The sequence below is a fragment of the Drosophila willistoni genome (genome assembly GCF_018902025.1).
Source record: "Drosophila willistoni isolate 14030-0811.24 chromosome XR unlocalized genomic scaffold, UCI_dwil_1.1 Seg144, whole genome shotgun sequence".
In the NCBI taxonomy this organism is placed as follows: domain Eukaryota; kingdom Metazoa; phylum Arthropoda; class Insecta; order Diptera; family Drosophilidae; genus Drosophila; species Drosophila willistoni.
Window position 1 is genome coordinate 11,234,167 of NW_025814057.1, and position 18,512 is coordinate 11,252,678.

At 42.6% G+C, this 18,512-nt stretch overlaps 2 protein-coding genes across 2 annotated transcripts; both read right to left on the reverse strand.

The window, feature by feature from the left end:
• Positions 1 to 2,082: 2,082 nt before the first annotated feature.
• LOC6639247 (hemocytin) lies at positions 2,083 to 16,391 on the reverse strand. The gene is made up of 26 exons (XM_023181628.2): positions 16,263 to 16,391; positions 15,130 to 15,225; positions 14,927 to 15,061; positions 14,826 to 14,867; positions 14,366 to 14,758; positions 14,165 to 14,292; positions 14,011 to 14,106; positions 13,748 to 13,945; positions 13,504 to 13,670; positions 13,278 to 13,435; positions 13,063 to 13,217; positions 12,399 to 13,001; positions 11,217 to 12,335; positions 10,253 to 11,146; positions 9,631 to 10,179; positions 8,162 to 9,566; positions 7,852 to 8,104; positions 7,034 to 7,787; positions 6,469 to 6,963; positions 5,882 to 6,391; positions 5,337 to 5,820; positions 3,479 to 5,274; positions 3,198 to 3,413; positions 2,670 to 3,122; positions 2,349 to 2,605; positions 2,083 to 2,279 (listed from the first exon to the last, which is right to left on the reverse strand). Exons 1-26 carry the CDS (start codon positions 16,367 to 16,369, stop codon positions 2,163 to 2,165), a joined length of 11,580 nt encoding a protein of 3,859 aa, XP_023037396.1. The 5' UTR covers positions 16,370 to 16,391; the 3' UTR covers positions 2,083 to 2,162.
• Positions 16,392 to 17,325: 934 nt separating this feature from the next.
• LOC6639246 (GPN-loop GTPase 2) lies at positions 17,326 to 18,493 on the reverse strand. The gene has a single exon (XM_002061597.4). The coding sequence runs from the start codon at positions 18,337 to 18,339 to the stop codon at positions 17,416 to 17,418; it is 924 nt and encodes a 307-aa protein (XP_002061633.1). The 5' UTR covers positions 18,340 to 18,493; the 3' UTR covers positions 17,326 to 17,415.
• Between the last annotated feature and the right edge of the window lie 19 nt (positions 18,494 to 18,512).

Sequence of the window (18,512 nt, forward strand, 5' to 3'; positions counted from 1 at the left end):
GTTATTATGTCCTTACGTAGTTTGGCTGGGTACGCATTTTTATGGCCCGGTTAAGTCAGGGTTGGCAACCAAATAAGCTCTTATTATATATAGCCTCAATGTTATCAGGCAGGATCATTTTGATCGATACGATTAGTTAGTGGTTTAACAAGTCTAAAGTAAACCTAGAGAGATAATTTTTAATAAAATGTGTCTTGATAAATCGCAAAATATCAATAAATATAAATCAAAGTGAATGGTACTAAATTAACAAAGTAATAATTAGATGAAATGTTGGAAGAATCTCGAAATACGAAAATGAAGGAAGTTTCCTTTTACAAAACTTAATATTTTACTTCCTAAACTGATCAATTTCCAAACTAAATGATCGATACCACCCTCCAAAATCTTCAGCTGGATCCGACACTGAAGCCTATTAAGATCCAACTGGCAAAATTGTCGTAAAATATAATCAATCTGATGTCCTACTTGTATATGGATCATGATTGAAGTCGTATTTTCAAGACAACATGAAAAAGGCTACAAGAAGGGTAACCCCTTAAGTTACCAGGCGAAGAAAGCAAAAAAAGGCAAATTAAAAGCAGTCTACATTTATGTTTATTTTCCAAAATATATCCCAACATTATCTTTCCACTTCCCAAAAACCAGCCCAGATCAAAAGAAATATAAGAAAATGTTCGATGATCGCTATTCAATTAACAAAAAGTTTTTAGACTGAAATGACTTTTTAATGGATTTCAAACGCCTGTATCGTTTTTGTAAATAAACAGTAAATATGCAACAAAATGGCGTACTTACCAGGAGAAGTTCTAGCTGTCTCTTTCTGTCATGGTATGCAAACGGCTACGTTGACGCCCACTCCCAAGAAGTCCACCATCTTGGTTTCGTCACAAAGAGCCAATTTATCAATTTAATTTACTTCTCGATTTCACATTATTTATTTTTATATTGTTAAAGAACTTTCGCGATTGCCCAATTTGAAACAGAAGACAAGTTTTAACACACACACACACAAAAGGAAGGAATAAAATGTATGCCAAGAAGAGACAGGCAATCAGAAAAGTTTTAAATGTACATATGTATGTGTGTTATTTCTTTGTATTCAAAGATAACTGTTAATGGAGAACGGATCGTACTCCTCACTATCTAATATTTTAAATTTGGTTACGAAAAGCATTTGCGTTTTTCATCCCTGGCATGTGCCACAGCATACACACAAACACTCACTCTCACACACACACAACCAGATATGCATGCATATGTAAGAAAAACAAACAAAAAGTGCTCAGGCCAACAATAACAATTAATTATTGAAATGCAAATGCAAAAAGCATGGCATGATGGCAAATGAATGGGGGGTGGGGCAGCGGCGTCGAGTCAGAAAGCCGCAAAGTTTTCATAAACAGCGACAACTCCTCCCCCGTCCTCCTCCTGCTTCTTCTTCTTCTTCTCCTTGCCACACCGCACACTGAGACTCTGCTGCCGTCGAAGTATGACGACCAAGAAGTGCATTATCAAAAGGTGCCACAACATTGTTAATGGGCTGGCTGGCTCTGGCTCGGGCATGGACTTGGGCTTTGGCTTGTCCTACTTCTTCTTCTCCTCCTCCTCTTCTTATGCCATCGCTTACACATTCTTTTCCAGTTGTTGCGTGCCATTGGCAAATAGCGCTGCTCGTGCCGCAGGCGCTGCTATAAATTGACTTAAAATTAAGCCGAACTCGTTGACTTGACTATACTTATATGGATATGTATGTATTTGTATATGCCATGGCAATTGAACATTATGGGTATAAATGTTGGCAAATTACCTATTTGTGTTTCAATTGAGCTGCGATTTTATTTTTATTTTATTTATTTTCCGAATTACGCGACATTTTTGCAAAAGTACGCGCTTTGTTAAGTATGACCGTATTAAATTGATCTGTTGGCAGTGTTGGTTAACCTTTAAATTGAGGGCTTTCGACATGTAACGGTCGTTAAAGATCTCATGACAAAAAAAATACTAAATTTAAATAATTTGACCATCGATCAAGTTTATTTATTTTCCCAAATAAACAATATATGTTATAATTTTGTATAATCAATTAATTTTTTTTTTATTTTCAATGCTTTTTGATTTTAGACCTTAGCCCTAAGTACTTATTCTAGCATCTAATTTTGCTATTGGCCGAGCAGTTTTAGCAGTGGGGATTGAACATCAGGTTGCATTCTCACATCAATCATACTATCCGAGTTCTCAGCGCAAGGCGAACAGCCACAGTTGGAGGGAACCTCATGCTAGTTGGATATAGAAAACGAAATTAATATGTAAAATTATAATTCATAGATTCGTGGGGAAAAACCTACGCGTTGTACATATGTATGACCATCTTCACAGATCATTTTCACTGAGATCGGTTGATAGGATTTAATGCTGCAGCAAGTACAGAACTTCTCATGCATGTCGGTTAGAGTATTGTATTTCGAACCGGAATTACAGGCGCCCACACAATCCGTGAATCCTTTAATGGGCTCTGCATTAATGCAAACACCATGACCAGATTTAGGGAATTTCAGCAGCTCTTTAGTCTGGGATTCTGCCAGGGACACAGGCAAGCAAGTGGCTACAAGAGAAAACAAGAACCACATATGATAAAACTTTTTCTTTCTCTCTCTGCATTTACTTACATTTATCCTCGATAAGTGGTTCCACTTTGCATCTCTTACAGCAACCATCCAGGTATAGTAAATGTGTCAGGCATTTGCTAACATCTGGACAGATTTCTTTCGAGGAACTAACCAACAATTGTTTGTCCTTCTTGAGACAAGCATAGTGGGTACAATTATCAATGGATTTCCATTGGGCATCAGCCGCATACAGCTTTCCTTCAAACACACAAGCCGTTTGTACACACTCGCCACAGCATTTGTTATCAACTTTCTGGTAAGTGAATCCAGGCTCACACGCTGTATTACATTGCTCTGATGTGAATGATATTTGGGCAGTGCCCTCGGGTCCATAGGAGCAAACTTCATGGCGACACACATCCTTGGGATGAAGCCATTTATCACCAATTTGTTTGGTAAATTGTGTAGATTCATCAATCTCATATTGAACAATGCATAGATGTTTGGGAGGTACTACAAACAAGAAACAAAAACCAAGAGTTTCATTTAATAATTCCACAATGGAACAGTTTTCCCAATCCCACTTACCGCATTTGTAGGTGGGACAACAGTCGTCAATGTCGTGCTTGGTCTTCAGTTCATAGAAACGCTCCTTACAACTCTTTGGAGCCGGCGGACATTGATCTATTTTGCAGACAATCTTCTGACTGGGACAGCAACCTTCTTCGATCTTAATCAATTGCTCACCGGGTAATAATTCCCGTGGTGGTTTAAGCTCTTCACACTCATCTTTGGGTTTGCATTCTAAAAATAAATAAAACGTGGAGGTTGAATCCGTTTAAGTGACATAATCTCTCCCATCTTCTTACCGCAAATATACTGAGGACAACCGTTGACATCGTTTTTCTGTTTCTTAAACTGCCCGGGTCCACAAATGGGCATTAGGGGGGCTAAGCACAATTTGTGCGGTTCCTTGGGCTCGGGCACACAACGATAACGTGGACAACATTCCTCCTCGGTGACAATTTTCTGCGGCTGATAGCCCTCGGCACAGATATTCTCCTCCACTTGGCATTTCTTAACCACACACGAAGTCTTGCCTTTAGCATCACATTGACAATCCGTACATTTATCCTTTTGCCATTGATCGCCTGGCAGATGGAGGGCGTCCTCGCATTTAGTGCAAGCTGCTTCGGGAATACATTTGCCACCATCCATTACTTGTCCCGGGGGACAGAAACAACCCTCGAAGCGTTCCGAGCTCAGGCACATTTCATCACTCTTGACCGTATGGAAGACAGCCTGATCCTTGAGATTCACTGCATCGTATTCGGTAAGGGCTTTGACTGTATCACAGTTCTTGGCACAACCGCAGGGCTGGTATACCATATCACTGGGGCATTCATAAGGACACAACTGGGGTCGTCTCCAATTCGTGCAAATGCCGTGTTGATTGCACTCCTTAGCATAGGCTGCCAAGGACACACAAACTCCTTGCTGGGTGTTACCTGGCTTGCAGATATCCTGTTGGCATGACGAGACATAAGCCACCGGATCCACCACCAAAGGACATTTGCCGAAAAGCTCCGCATTATAGAATTGCAGGCAAGGATCCTTTTCGGGTGCAAGCGGTATGCAATGATCCTTGGGCACATTCTCGCTGAGACACTCAAGGGCATCTTGCAGACCCAATTTGGGTTCATCTGCTTGCCAACTTTCGATGACATCGATTTCCACGCCTGGCTTGCTCCTCTTGGCGGCCGGATTGCGTTGCAAATCATTGTTAGCATTGCCATTACAATCGCCACAGAGTCCTTCCATTTTGCTGCCATACTTAATACTTGGCACACCCAACGAAAAGATCAATTTCTCCAAAGATGCCGACAATTCCACATGCGATTCGGTCAGCGATAGCTTTAACTCTTTACCCTCCACCTGACGCAATGTTATCCAACTGTCCTTATATGGCAATTGCTTCACCTCAAATCCATCGACCAGAACCTGCAAAGCTTTCGGCTTATTGGCCACCCTCTGGACATGTATGACATGATCTCCGTTCAAAATGTGCAATGATTTCGCACAACTTCCGCCCTCCACTGGACTAGTCTGTCCCAATTTCTGGCAATTATCCATGCTAACATATACCTGGAACGTATGGACACCCGGCAATATGACATCGCGTGACAAAAGATACGTACAATTGCCATTGAAACTGAAACTCTTGCGATCGTAGGTCATGTATTTGGAACCACCCATGGCATTGCATACACAATCCTTGCACTCAGCAATTGGCACACATTGCGGTCCCTTGCGCACAGTGCCCTCGGGACAATAGCAACCAGGGAAACATGCATCCGGCAGTATGGGACATTCATCGGCATGTAAATTATCACACGAAGGCTCACAGCGACGTTTGTAGCAATCCGAATGAACTGAATTCGATGGGCAACTTATCTCACATTGAACGACAGCACGCCAATTGCTCAATTGTGCCAAAGGATTAACACTCAGACACTTCTTGACAAAACTTTCCAGGATATTGCATTTACAGGCCGTTGGATCACCATTATTGGCATTCAGACAATCACAGGCCGCCTCTAGGCAATAATTATTCGAGAATTGTTTATAATTCACAGATTTATGGCAACGTGCAAAAGTTGGATGACTGTAAGGATAAATAGAAATCGATTAGATGTCTGCCTTTTGCTGGATTCACTGCCCACTCACTTGATTATATTGCATAATTGCAAGGCCTTGGCCTGCATAGCTCTCGAGCATTTGAGATCGCCGCACTGTTCCTTGGGTATACGCTGATCATACCAACTGTCACCAAATTTCTCGGTATTGGCCAAAATTTGACCATCTGGCGTACGTTTATCATCACGTGCATTGCCATTGTAATAGCCGCAAAGGCCATCAACGGTGCGCAAGAATTTGGATGAGATGCCCACCTTGACAATGCCAATGTCATCGAGTTGCACCCAGAAACCATATTTTGTGGACACAGCCAGTAATGTCTTACCCGGTTGTGAGACCACAAATGATGCCTTGCATATGGGTGAATTGCTTAATTGTTCCACGGTGAAGTCAAATCCATTGAATTTCAATTTCAATTGTGGCAACAGAACCAATTCCTTGCCAGCCTGTATATCCTTAATGGTGATCACCCTGTGGCACACTTTACGCGTCTCGTCCGTGCATTGTTGATGAACTGTGTGCAAAAAAGGTTTAGCGATTAGGCGTAACCTTTGATATTTCTGTGCCTATCTTACCCGATATGGACCAACTGCCATTGTGTATATCCCTGGCCAAGATGTGACTACATGGACCATATTTAAAGAGGGTGCCATCGAATGTGGTGAAACTTTTGCCACTTATTTCACACACATCATCCTTATTGGGACGCAGGACACACGTGTATTTAAGGCAATCGCCCGCCTTGGCCGTACTCAAATCCAACTCAACATCATATTTATCCGGACATTTGGGCTCCGGGCATGTAAACGTTTCATTCTTATCGATCTTGGGTATGGGCACACAAGTGAACTCATCGCATTCCTCGTCCCTTTGGTAATCCAGTAATTCCAGACCAGTGCTAGGCATTGCCAAAATTTGCTCCTTCGATGAGACATATTTGGTCTTGGTTATCGTTTCGCCATCATCCAAAATTGAAATCTGTTTCGAGAACGTAAATATTTTCGACATTTTGCGGGCCTTCTTTTCAATGATTTTCAGTTTCATTTGTGGCGGACACACAGGTGCCGGGCAGGTGATGACTTCAGCTGCAACGAGAAGATAGAAAGATAGAGAGTCGAGAAGGAATTTCATTGGTAAAGGCAAAATTTCTTCGGACACTCACTTTTGTTCTTCTCTGGCTCTGGTTTAACAGCAAACGAATCTCGGCATGTGGCATCCTCATCATCGGCACAATCTTGCACGCCATTGCACCAAAGGACCTCTGGAATACAATCTCCACTCGATGGGCACAATTTCTGCTCTTTGGGACAGGGTTCACATTTGCAACGGCAATCGCTAGTTATCACGGGACGTAAGTTTCCGCCACCTTGGCATGGTGGGCATTTTTTGGGCTTACAATTCTTATGACCACCCAGGACACAAACACATTCCTCGCAAGCGGCATTCTCGAATTTATTGCCAATGGGGTAACTAACATAGTTCTCCACACAGGGGCACAGATTATGCTGGACACATGTGTTGCCATCCCAAAACAATTGTTGATCCTTGCATGGACATTCTGTGCTGCCAGCTGGAGATGGTGGTGCTTGAATGTCATCACAAATATTACATTTGGTTGGCTCTTTAGTCTCTGGTATAATCTGGCGAGCGATTTCGGCTAGCAAAAGGGAAAAATATAAATGACATTAGATTGTGCATTTGTTTTTTAGAGAAATCATCCCACTTACGATATGGTTTAAAGCAACCCAAGGGTTCAATGCGCATATTGATATTCTTTTCCCATTTGGCCGGAACCAATTTAAGGTACTGCGTCAAAATGGGTTTCTTGAAATGATGTTTACGCTCCGTATCCGCATCGACATTAGCCTCAAAAATTCGTGGCTGACCACTGGCCGAGAGTATGGTATTCCAGGTGGGCTTCTTTTTGGAGAACATAACTTTATAGCCAGTGACCCAGCCATCTGGACCGCCTTTGGTAATGAAACCGGATATATTTCGAGGTTCCAGGAAATCAAATTCAATAAATTCATTTGCCGTATTGGTCAATGGACGCCAGGCCTGAGGTGTGGAGAGTTTCAATTGCTCCAAAAGTTGTGGTTTCCTCGACGATTGCCAAAGGCTAGAGGATTGTATCTGCTGCTCATACATTTTGCCCTCATCCACGCCCATCAAATCAATGCATTCTTGCTCAATTAGAGCAGCTGGATGCTCTGTACTGGTCACTGGAACATATGGAGGAGCTGGCAATGGCAAATCCGGCAAATGGGGCAACTCCTCTTCACTACAAATCAAAAGTTCCACTCTCATGGCAATGGAACCATGCCATTTCAATGGATAAATCCTTAAAGAACTCGCCTCAATGGGTATCTTGAAGAGTGTCTGGACGGGAGCACGAGAATCCAGTGGACCATTGAACATTTGCGGCTTTTCCGTTTCATCAACCAAATAATGATAGGCCACACCATCATGGCTGTGTAGGATCTGGAATAACATTTTGTGTAAGTTTTTTTTGAATCTTCCATAAAAATTTTCAACTATTTCACACCTTAAATAGGGTAACATAATTATCAAATACAGGACTTCCGGCCATTATGACACCATAGAAGGGTTCAGGTTTACCAAAATTCAATTCAAGATATTGCATTTGATCATTGATATTGGGTGACCAACTGCCCTTGGGATGATTTCCCCTATGCAAACGAGCCATATGCGGTCCATGTTCGGGTGCAAGTTTTGAGCTAGCATTGAATATGCTGTCCGGCAGAGAATGTGGACCATTCTCAATCTTTGGAATGAGTCTGAAATCCCAAGTTAAATGATGAAAAATAGGAATAAAATTATTTTTAAGGTCTTACCGCTGTGGAGCACATTTCAGTGGTGGCGTATGGGTAACTGGTATCAGGGGGGGCAACAAAGTTATCAATTCGACTTCAGGTAAAGGTGGCAATGTCACAGGTTCCGGTTTATTGGGCACACAATTGAAAGCATTATCAATACATTGGCATATCTCGAACTCAGCCACAACCGGTTTATGGGGCTGAACATAATGCTCGGTCTTATCCATGCATGGGCATTCATCGGCATGGACACAAGTGTCCTCATCGCGCCAATATTTACCAATTTTGGGGCAATCGGGCCGCAGTTTATCCACACAGCCGGGCTTACAGTGTTCACCGGGCTGGCAGAGACCACGTTTCTTCAATATACTGCCATAATAATGACAACTATGCTCACACTGATTGGCACAATCGGACCACATTTTATCATCGGGACATTGCTTGATGGGTTCCAAGGGTTCCAAGGGTTGCGGTTTCTTGCCACCACATGTAGGCTTCAGTTCCTGAACTGTGGCTATGTGATCACAGATGAATATGGTCGGATTGAACATCATAAATTCACCGCATGTCTTCTCCACATAGATCCAACCGCCATCGACACCCTTGGGCTGGCAATGCAGGAATTTATGACAATCGCCCGGATAATCCTTGTACTCCACAATGCCCGCATCGCAGGTCATGCCAATTTGTGGCTTCTCGGTGGGCTTGGGCGCCGGCTCAAGTGGCTCTTCATCGCATTGGCAAAATGCCCTCAGCTCATAGTCATGACATTTGCCAATGCAACGCAAACCCTCCTCCAAATTGCATACAACATTTTCGTCCATTTGCTCGGGCGGCTCATGTGTCTCCTTCACCCGGCACTCGACTTTGGTCATAAATTCCTTCAGGCAAGTGCCATAAATATTCTCCATTCGATCGTAGCGTGGCACTTTCTCTTCATCATTCAGACGAACGCTCTTATCGGAGTTATCCTTATCCTTGTCACACCATCTTGTCCAGCCGCGCACACATTTCGTTTGATTCTGTGTGGCCAGGACCGGTGGCAATGTGGTGCCCTCCACAATGGGAGCCAGCGGTGGCAGCGGTGCAGCGGCACACTTCACTCCACTGCAAATCTCTTTGCGCTTCGAGCAACGACAAGTGGCGCAATCATCGATAAAGGTTATATCGCCCTCATAATAAGTTTTACCCTCCTTGATCATGCAAACTGGTTTGCATTCCGCTTTCGGTACACACTCCTTGAAGGTGTCATTCGAATAGATGTAGCCATCCTCGCACGGTTTAACGTGACAGCCTTCGAGACAGTTCTCCCGATTGCACATACGTTCGGCGATTCCCTGATCCAAAAAGTTATCACAAGTCTCTACCGCACAAGCTGGAGTACAGGCCTTGTAATCCGAGCAATGTGGATCACACTGCATGGCTGCAAAAGAAGAAGTCTCTCTTTTAATTGAAGGTTTCTTTTTCTTCGTTCTGGGCGTACTTACGACAAAAGTGCTGGGACCGCCAACGTATATTGATGCCCTTCTGGGCACACGCATCGGCATAGGCAGCCACCGCCGTGCACAGGCACTCACAGTCGCCGCCTTGATCGCAGGCGCAGGTATCGAAGATGCAACGTTTCCAATATCTCTCAAGTGGCACCTCCGAATGGCAGGGCTTAAAGAGTTCCGATTTCAAGGCACCACATTTCAATTGAGCCCAGGTCTCGCGCTCTGGATGCTGCTTACAAGCATCAATTGGAGCCACCGGAGCGGCACAATGCGGTTGCAATTTCCAGGAGTGGCCAAACAGCATGGCACTAGTCTCCAATCCCAACGAAGGCGTCTGCATATCATCGAGCCCGTTGCCATTGTAGTTACCACATAGTCCACTGACCTTGTGACGCCATTCGTTGCCCAGTTTAACATAGACACGAGTGCCCTCATCCCATTTGACCTGCAGCTTGAGAGGAATCACTTCGACCACAACAAACACACCGGCCTTGTAGATATGGAAGGCGGCGTGTCCCTTGGAATTGACACTATCGCGTAGCTCTAAGAGATGAAAGTGAGAAAGAGACCTGTTCAACTGAATCTTGGATTAAGCTAGTTGCATAGAAAAACTCACTCTTTATGGCCGACTTATTGGGATCAACACTGTAAGCAGAATCCTTACTTAACAACAGAGATTCCTGTGCATGTCCCGTTAGGGATATCTCCAAAGACTTGGAGCAAGTTACACCCATGCTGCCACATAGCACATTCTGGATGGTTATGCTAAAACCATCGCCATTATCAAAGACACCCTTGGCCAGGACATAATCGCATGCACCTTGGAAATCGAAATCTTGTCCATCGAATGTGGTGAAATGGGAATCACCCCAAACACTGCAAGTGGATTCACAGCCATTTTCGGAGCACTTCCAATTGCCCGCCTGACAATGACAGACATTGCAATCCTCTTTGATTTTCTCGCCATCATCGTAACTCTTGCCGGCATGATGGCACGAGCAATTGGTGGGCAGGACGCAGGATTGACGTGATATATCATAGACATAACCCTCTAGACACACACAGCCGGGCAAACAATCCGAAGAGTCGGCCACATATTTATCCATATTTTTGCATGTCTTTGGCTCCTTTGGGGCACATTTCGTGAACTCGGCAAATGGTTGTTTGGAGCATTTGCTACGCAATTCGGATGACGGGGGATATTTGTCTTTGTCACCCGTTTCGGCATCCTGGCAATCCCAGATACCATCCGTGCAGGTGCAAAGATCAAGGAATTTCTCACCAGGACGAACCTCTTTGTAGCCCGGACGGAATGTCATGCCATCGAAAGTGCATTGGCATCTCTGTTTGGGCACACAGACGCCCTGATCGTTAATGTACTCCCCATGGGGACAGCGGCAGCCCTCAACGCATTCCCGATTGCAGGATCCCTTGCTGGGTAAATCATCACAGGTCAGAGCACAGCCATCGCCGCATTCATCGAAAACCTGACCAAGTGGGCATTTAACAGCTGGAAAAAGAAAACAAGCAATGAAACAATCTGCATCTAGACGAGGGGGAGGAGAAAGAGGTGGAATTACCGCAATCTTTGACCGTCATTCGCCAGCCAGTTTTGACTCCTTGTCGCATGCATTCAGTGCCATAGGCCGATAGAATGGGACAGAAGCACTTGTCCAGGTCACTCTTGCAGGCGCATGTATCATATAGACAATCCTCATAGAATTGCTCCGGTTCGACCATGAAATGACAATCCTGGAATATATCCTGTAACAGCCAATTGCAGTGTTTCTCTGCCTGGGCTTTGCGTTCCGGATTCAATGTGCATGGATGTGGACCTTGATGGGTCTCGGCGGGAAACTGGCAAGTATCCTTTGTACGCCATTTATCGGCAAATGGTTCAATGGCCGTCTCCACATCTCCCTCCGGAGTGAGGAAATCATCTTGGGTATTCGAATTGAAGGTGCCACACAAGCCCTTCGTCTGTCCCCGCCAACTGGGCGGGGCATCGATATAAACTCTGGATACGCCATCCCACCAGATGCGTATGCCTCCAGCGAATTCCACAGTCAAAAATGTTGAACTGGCCCGACGAATCAACACCTCACCCAAGCCCAACATTTTGGGCAATTTCGCTATGGGCTTGTCATTCACAATTGTGGTCAGTCCTTGATCCAGCTTGATCACCGCCGGCGAGCCATCCCTCAGAGTGAAACGTATGGTCACCGATTTGGTGCACGACGGATCATCGGGTGCCGCCAAATTGAGAGCCTCGGATAGGGCACCCGAACATGCCACATTTTCCGCCTCCACGGACATATTTTCGGTCTTCAATAGATAATACGAACATTTGCCCATGAAATCAAAACGTTTGCCATCGAATGTCTGATAATGTGGATCTCCGATGGCCCCACAACGTGCACCACACTTATCATCCGTACACTTCCATTGGCCATTCTTGCAGGTGCAGGTATTGCAATTCTTTTTGATCGTAGCCTCCGGCTTGAATTCCTTGCCACGCAGTGTGCAGGGACACAGTTCCCGTGTGATGCAGGCATCCTTGTACTGCACCGTGCCCTCGGGACAGAAGCAACCCTCATTGCATTTATCCTTGGTGGGTATAATGGCCAAATCGGAATCACAAGTGGGCTCCACATCGGGGCCACAGGCACGATAGACCCGTCCGAAACCGCAACTAATGGCTAAGAGGGGGGAAGGGAATCAACAAAATTTGTGGGATGTAATATAATTGCAACCAAACTCACGACATAGTTCCAAATTGCGCCAACCATGTTCCATCTTAATGCCCTTGAAGGCACACTCCTTGGCCAGCATGGCGAGGGCATCACAATTACAACTCTCTGGATGATCACGATTCGGGCAATTGCAATAGTCGGCCATGCAGGTACGGATCAAGGCATCATAATTGAAGGGCTTAATGCAATCGGAGAGCTTTTCATTGGCCAACAGACGTTCGCAGACCGAGACAGCCTTTTGGAGTTTATTCTGTTCACACGACTCCAGGCCAAAGTCCAGTTCGGCGCCATTTTCCACCCGACACATCTCGCTGCGATCCTCCACACGCCAAGCATCGGTGAATGCCTTGACCGTTTCCAATTTCTTGCCCGTTTTCGATACAAAATCATTTCTATGATCACCATCCAGAGAGCCACAAAGACCACCAACTTTGCCCCACATTTGCGGACCGGCATGTACAGCCACATACTGATGATGATCCCAATCCAATTTCAAGCCAATCGATTCCAAATCAATTTGTACATGTTGGGCCACAGGCATTACTTTCATGCCCATAACCTGGACGGGCATCGGTAGTTTCTTAGTGGGCGTGACCAATTGTATGGTGCCATCTATCAAACAAGGACAGGATTAGGGCATCCATAATCTCAACGTTAAATCCTAAAAGCTTACTTAAATTCTCGAATGTATATTGAACGGATTGCCAGTAAACCTTCAGGGTATGGGCACAACCATAGCCAGATCCATAGGGACATGCTTTCAAGATAATATCAAAAGTGCCAGATACTTTGTCTGTGATCAAAGTGTGCGAACAGGACAGAGGAGCCCTAATAATAGTAAACGTTACAAAAGTGTGACCCTATTTTGGCCAGCAAAAAAATACTCACTTAAATACCAAACCATCGAAAGTTTTCATATTAATACCACCCCAAGTGGTACAAAGCGCCGGTTTTGGTGTATTATCAATGGTTATATCCAAATCACTGCTCTGGTATAACGAATAGCTGCCTGACGTGACCACAGTCTCCTCCGATGACCACCATTCCTGCCGAAAAATAATCAACAATCATTTCCTTCTATATATGTATGTGTTTGTTTGGGGGATATACCCACACTTCTTCTCTCCAGATCTCTATATTTGGCCAATAGAGCCAATATTGTCTCACGTTGGGTACGCAGCTCAGAGACCATTTCACCACTAAAACTTCCATGATAGACATGTCCTGCTTGTTGGGTTATCTTTTGGCTAGTGCTACCCTTACGAATTGTATAACCAGGAGCTACATATACATACATATATATTGAATTTAAAAATTTTTGAGGTTAAAGTGAACTATTTTTTTTAAGGTTATCTTACGGAAAATGCATTTCGGCAATGGTTGGGGCAAATATTGGCTATGCTGATAACTGCACTTGTATTCAATATCCAAACGTCCTTCAACTTTAAGTCCCGGCACTTGGGGACATGAGAAGGTACAACGAGCTTCTTCCTGATCATAGGCACATTTGTAATTGCCATTAAAATTGGTATTCGTCACATTACAGCTTCCAATGTCTTTTTGAGGATTTCATAAATAGAATGAAGAAAAAGATTAAAGAAGATTTGTTCAATATACTCACTATATTGACAATGGTTTCCACGATATCGCTGAGAGCACTGACAGACATTGAAACTTATGCATTGCCCTCCATTCTGACAGGCCGGAGCACAGGTGGCTAAAGTAATTGATTTGAAGCATCACAATGATAAATAATTGCTACTAATTGCACTTACGTCCACAATCTGGCGGCTTGGCCAATCCGGACTTGGAATGTATCCACTGGCCATTACGGCATTCGATATTGGTTATGCCACTGCCATCGGGAAACTGAAAACCACGCATGCATTCCGCATGGCAGAGACTTGAAAGATAAGCAAAGAATGGACAAATTAAGTGGAATCTTTGGCATTGAAAGCTGTATTGTAAGACTTTACTTATTCATGCAGGAGACTTTGGAGTTCTTGGGCACTGGCGGCTTGGCTGCACACACTGATTTCTTGTGTTGGCACAGTGGGCCCGAATAATTCTCTGGGCATTGACAGATGCCGGCTGAGAGACAAATGCCATTATTCTGGCATGGCGGCAAACATTGAGCCTGACATGGTGGCACCTTGGTGAACACTGAGTTGGCCACAATCCAACCATCATTTGAGCAAAACATATCCAATTGTTTGGTGTCCTGAGCAAAGCTATAGCCATCGGGACAAAAGACTTTGCAACGTCCACTATGGCATTCGGAGTAGACATTCGGTGGCAATTGTATGGCCGCACATTTTCCATAGGCAGCCAAGAATTGTGCACTGTTGCCATAGAAATTGCCCTGATTCCTAGAACAAATGAACACAAAATCATTAGAAGTGATTATTAATCCTGAATTTACACCAATTCACTTACCCCTTGGTTAGACCAATTAGGCCGAGAGTACTTTTGATGCCCCTTAAAACAAAGGAACAATTATAAAACATTGCCAATGAAAAGTTAGCTTCTCTACTTACCCGATGACACTGGTCTTGAGGCCTCCGCCATAGCCTAGACCATAGCTTCCACCATAGGAACCACCACCAGTTTGGACTATTTGTTGCTGCTGCTGCTGATTGCCTCCGTATCCTCCTCCATATGTATATCGAGCACTTGTTTGGGAATAATTTTAATTATTATGTAATTCCATTTATAGGTTCTTGCCATGTCATTTCATTACCTAACAGCGGGAGCACTATGAAGTTTGAAACTTATATGGCGCTCATCTCGCTCATTTGCCTTATCATCTGCATCCGGTATGGCCTGAGCCAAGGGGCTAAACACAAAAAAAATTTGCAAAAAAGTCATTGAAAATAATTTGCTTAAAAAAAAATTAGAATTTATTGTGATTAGAAAGAACGGAAGTGGGCAAGATATATTTATGTGTAGCCAAAAATAAACGTAAAATGGGTTTTTTTATTTTGGGTTTTCCCTCAAGGATTATGCTTAATGATAAAAAGACTTTAGATCATTTGTTTTCAAAAGTTCAAGGACATTCAAAACGAAGACTTTTGACTATATAAACCATTTACCATGATTTTAACATTTTGACTAAGATTTTCACCTTGTTAGCTAAACATTCTGAGAAAGACTTTTAAAGTGGTAGAAACAAAGCTTAAATTTTTATTTCCTATAGATAAAAAATATAGATCTAGGTATTTCAAGTAGATCAAATTGTAAGAAATAAACTTTAAATTAACTTTTTTTAAACCCATATAAAACGATTAAAGATTCACAAAGGTTTTTTTTCTACATAAATATGATATCTAATTATTGGTAAAGTTATTACAAAACTTAATAGATTTATCCAGTACCGAAATTAGAGGGGAGCAGGTGGGGCTATTACGTCAAGGATTCGTCTAAAAAATGGGCCGTAACAAAATGACTTTGGAAAACAACAAAAGTTATAACAGGACGTCAAAAAGATAATTTTACACAGGTTTTAATTTATTTAAATATTAATTTTAAAAATGACTTAAAACTAACTCGATCAGTAGCATTTATTTTTGTTAATCCAGCCCTGTATATATATGTATAAGAAATTTTAAAATTTTTATTTATCAAGTTAACTTTTTTTAGGAAAAATATTAGAAAAAATTGAGAAATGTTTGAGTTTTATTAGTCGAATTAATTTTTGCCAAGCCAAGTAATTTTTAAAATAAACTGAAATGAAAAAGAAGTTCTTTCCTTCTGCTTTGAATTATTGGTTTTATAAGCCACTTTTATTGCTAATTTTAACAAATATTTTTAACATTTATTAGAAAATAAACTAATTTTTGGGAATGCTCTATGTTTTCCACACTCTCAACTCACTTTATATCCTCGTCTTCGTCATCGGTCATCACGATATCGCCATTTTCGGCCCAAATGTGGCCCAACATCAGAAGCCATAGGGAAAAGTATATTAATTTATTTGCCATTTTGGCAAGTCAAAAAATAAAAAAAAACCACTAAGAATATGTAGTTTTTAATGAAATTAGTTTTTTCCCTTCCCTTATTTATTATATTCCCTTATTCCCAAAGGGAACAAAACTCTTTTGTAATCCGTTAAAAGTTTCTTTTCTCTTTTAAGTTAACACTGGTAATCCATTATGATGTGCCTAATGCTGGCAATCGTTGAATCACTGAGGATCCTTGACACTATTTAAAATGTTGAGCACTTCATTAGCACTTTCACTTTTCCTTCGATCACAGCAAAAAACACAGAAAAAAACAATCAAAAGAGCATCAGGCAACCGCGCGAACGCAATTAAAGCTGGATACGTGGAGCTATTGCCTTTTATAGTCTCCAGATTGGGTTCTAAGCGCCATTTTTGATTTATACTTTATCAAAAGTTCTATGGATTGGTCGAGGGTCAACAAACACACCCACAGTTTTTATCCAAAGTGCGCATTTTTAAAATCATTTCGTATTATTTTTATATGTCTTATCGTTTGAAATATTTGTGTAGTTTTTATAAAAAAATGTGCCAAGTTGAGTCTGAGGGCTAATTATATTATCATTTCCGGTTTGCTGATGTTATAACATTGACATATTGAAGATTATATGGTGAAAAAAACCCATAAAAACAAAAACTCTGTATTATGTAAAGTATGTTCATTCATCAAAGTGTCGCTATGTCGCAATTTGTGATAACACTTATAATATATAAAATACTGGACACTAATTGACCTTATACTTGAAAATCGTAAATGAAAGTGAAGGACTGAAGATGAATGAAACTTTAACGTTTTAAATTTGCAACGGACTATTGTATGAAATCCGTTAGAGGGAAATGGTTGAATTCGAATTCATGGCAAGTACTTTACAACACTGTATTTAACAGAGCACTGTTAATATGCAACATTGCAGAATTTAAAAAACAAGAAAAATCAGTTTGAATTGGGAATGGTTTTTTATTGTTTTATTAAAATTATTACATTAAGGTGAATAAATTATCACAGGATTAAGTCAGCCAGGCTATGCCTACTCCACATACGGCTGTATATCGTGTTGCTGACGTACTGCCTCCGTTTCAGCACCGACAGCACATGCCAATAATGAATTCACCGTCTGCTCCTCTCCGGCTTTATACACGTAGCCATTGGCCTTGTCGATATGATTCCTCAATCTCAGCATGCTGTCCGTACTGAAGGCATCGAGCAGTTGAAAGGATACTAAAGCGTAGTCCTCTACCATCGAACAGATGGCTTCATTTAGTTTCTGATATTTACGCATAGCGGGATCATCGTCCAACTTGTCCAGCAGGTACTTCAGATCCAGCACATCTGTGTAATAGTCTACATTGAAATGGAGCTTCGATTCGTGCTTCCTTAGTAGGTCTGCCTTGGACAGTACATTCACATGGGGCAGACTCATACGTAACATAGTATTGAGGGCCATCAGGAGTGTGGCAATAAATTTGGCCGGCTCCGAGCAGTAGTGCGAATCGATGAGATTCACTGTCACCAGGCTGTAACGTTCTTGTTCCAAGCGCTCAAACACCCTGGCCATGGCCGTGTGATGTGTGTAGAGCTCTATCTGGCCAGGGCAATCGAAGAGAAAATAATTATGCGTGGCACCCAATTGCCGCAGTTTGGGCAAGAGCCAATCATCTATATGATCGGCCAGGTATTCGGCACAATGCATCAGAGCACCGTTGGGTCCCAGCTGCAGGTGCTCCATGCAATCCTCCACAGTGATTAGTTCCATTACGTTGATTACCGGATCGTAGGACATATTCTCATTGGCCGGATCCAAATTGACAACGCCAACTTGGCGTCCCAGTTCCCGGTAGAATTTGTATGCCTCGGCGCAGTAAGTCGTCTTGCCAGAGCCAGGTGGTCCTATTATCAGTTGACCATAGCGAGGATTTTCCACCTTGGCTTGAATTGTCATGCGTTGCAGCATTGTTCTATACAAGTAAGTTATTGAGTCAATTAAAAAAAATAATTGCACACAAACCAAAACATATGCGGTACTGTTATTGTTATCGATAAAAAATGTATCGATTGCCTCGGGATCTGCAAACTAGAAAAATAGTATTATTTAAAATACAGTTTTAGTTTAGTGTTGTAAATACG

Bases quoted from the DNA above. Each gene is read 5' to 3' on its own strand.
- LOC6639247 (XM_023181628.2), bottom strand. From the start codon at position 16,369: ATGGCAAATAAATTAATATACTTTTCCCTATGGCTTCTGATGTTGGGC. The intron at 15,226-16,262 runs GTGAGTTGAGAG...TTTTGTGTTTAG, and splicing joins GACGAAGACGAGGATATAAA to CCCCTTGGCTCAGGCCATAC. The intron at 8,105-8,161 runs GTAAGACCTTAA...TTGGGATTTCAG, and splicing joins CTGAAATGTGCTCCACAGCG to ACTCATTCCAAAGATTGAGA.
- LOC6639246 (XM_002061597.4), bottom strand. From the start codon at position 18,339: ATGCTGCAACGCATGACAATTCAAGCCAAGGTGGAAAATCCTCGCTAT.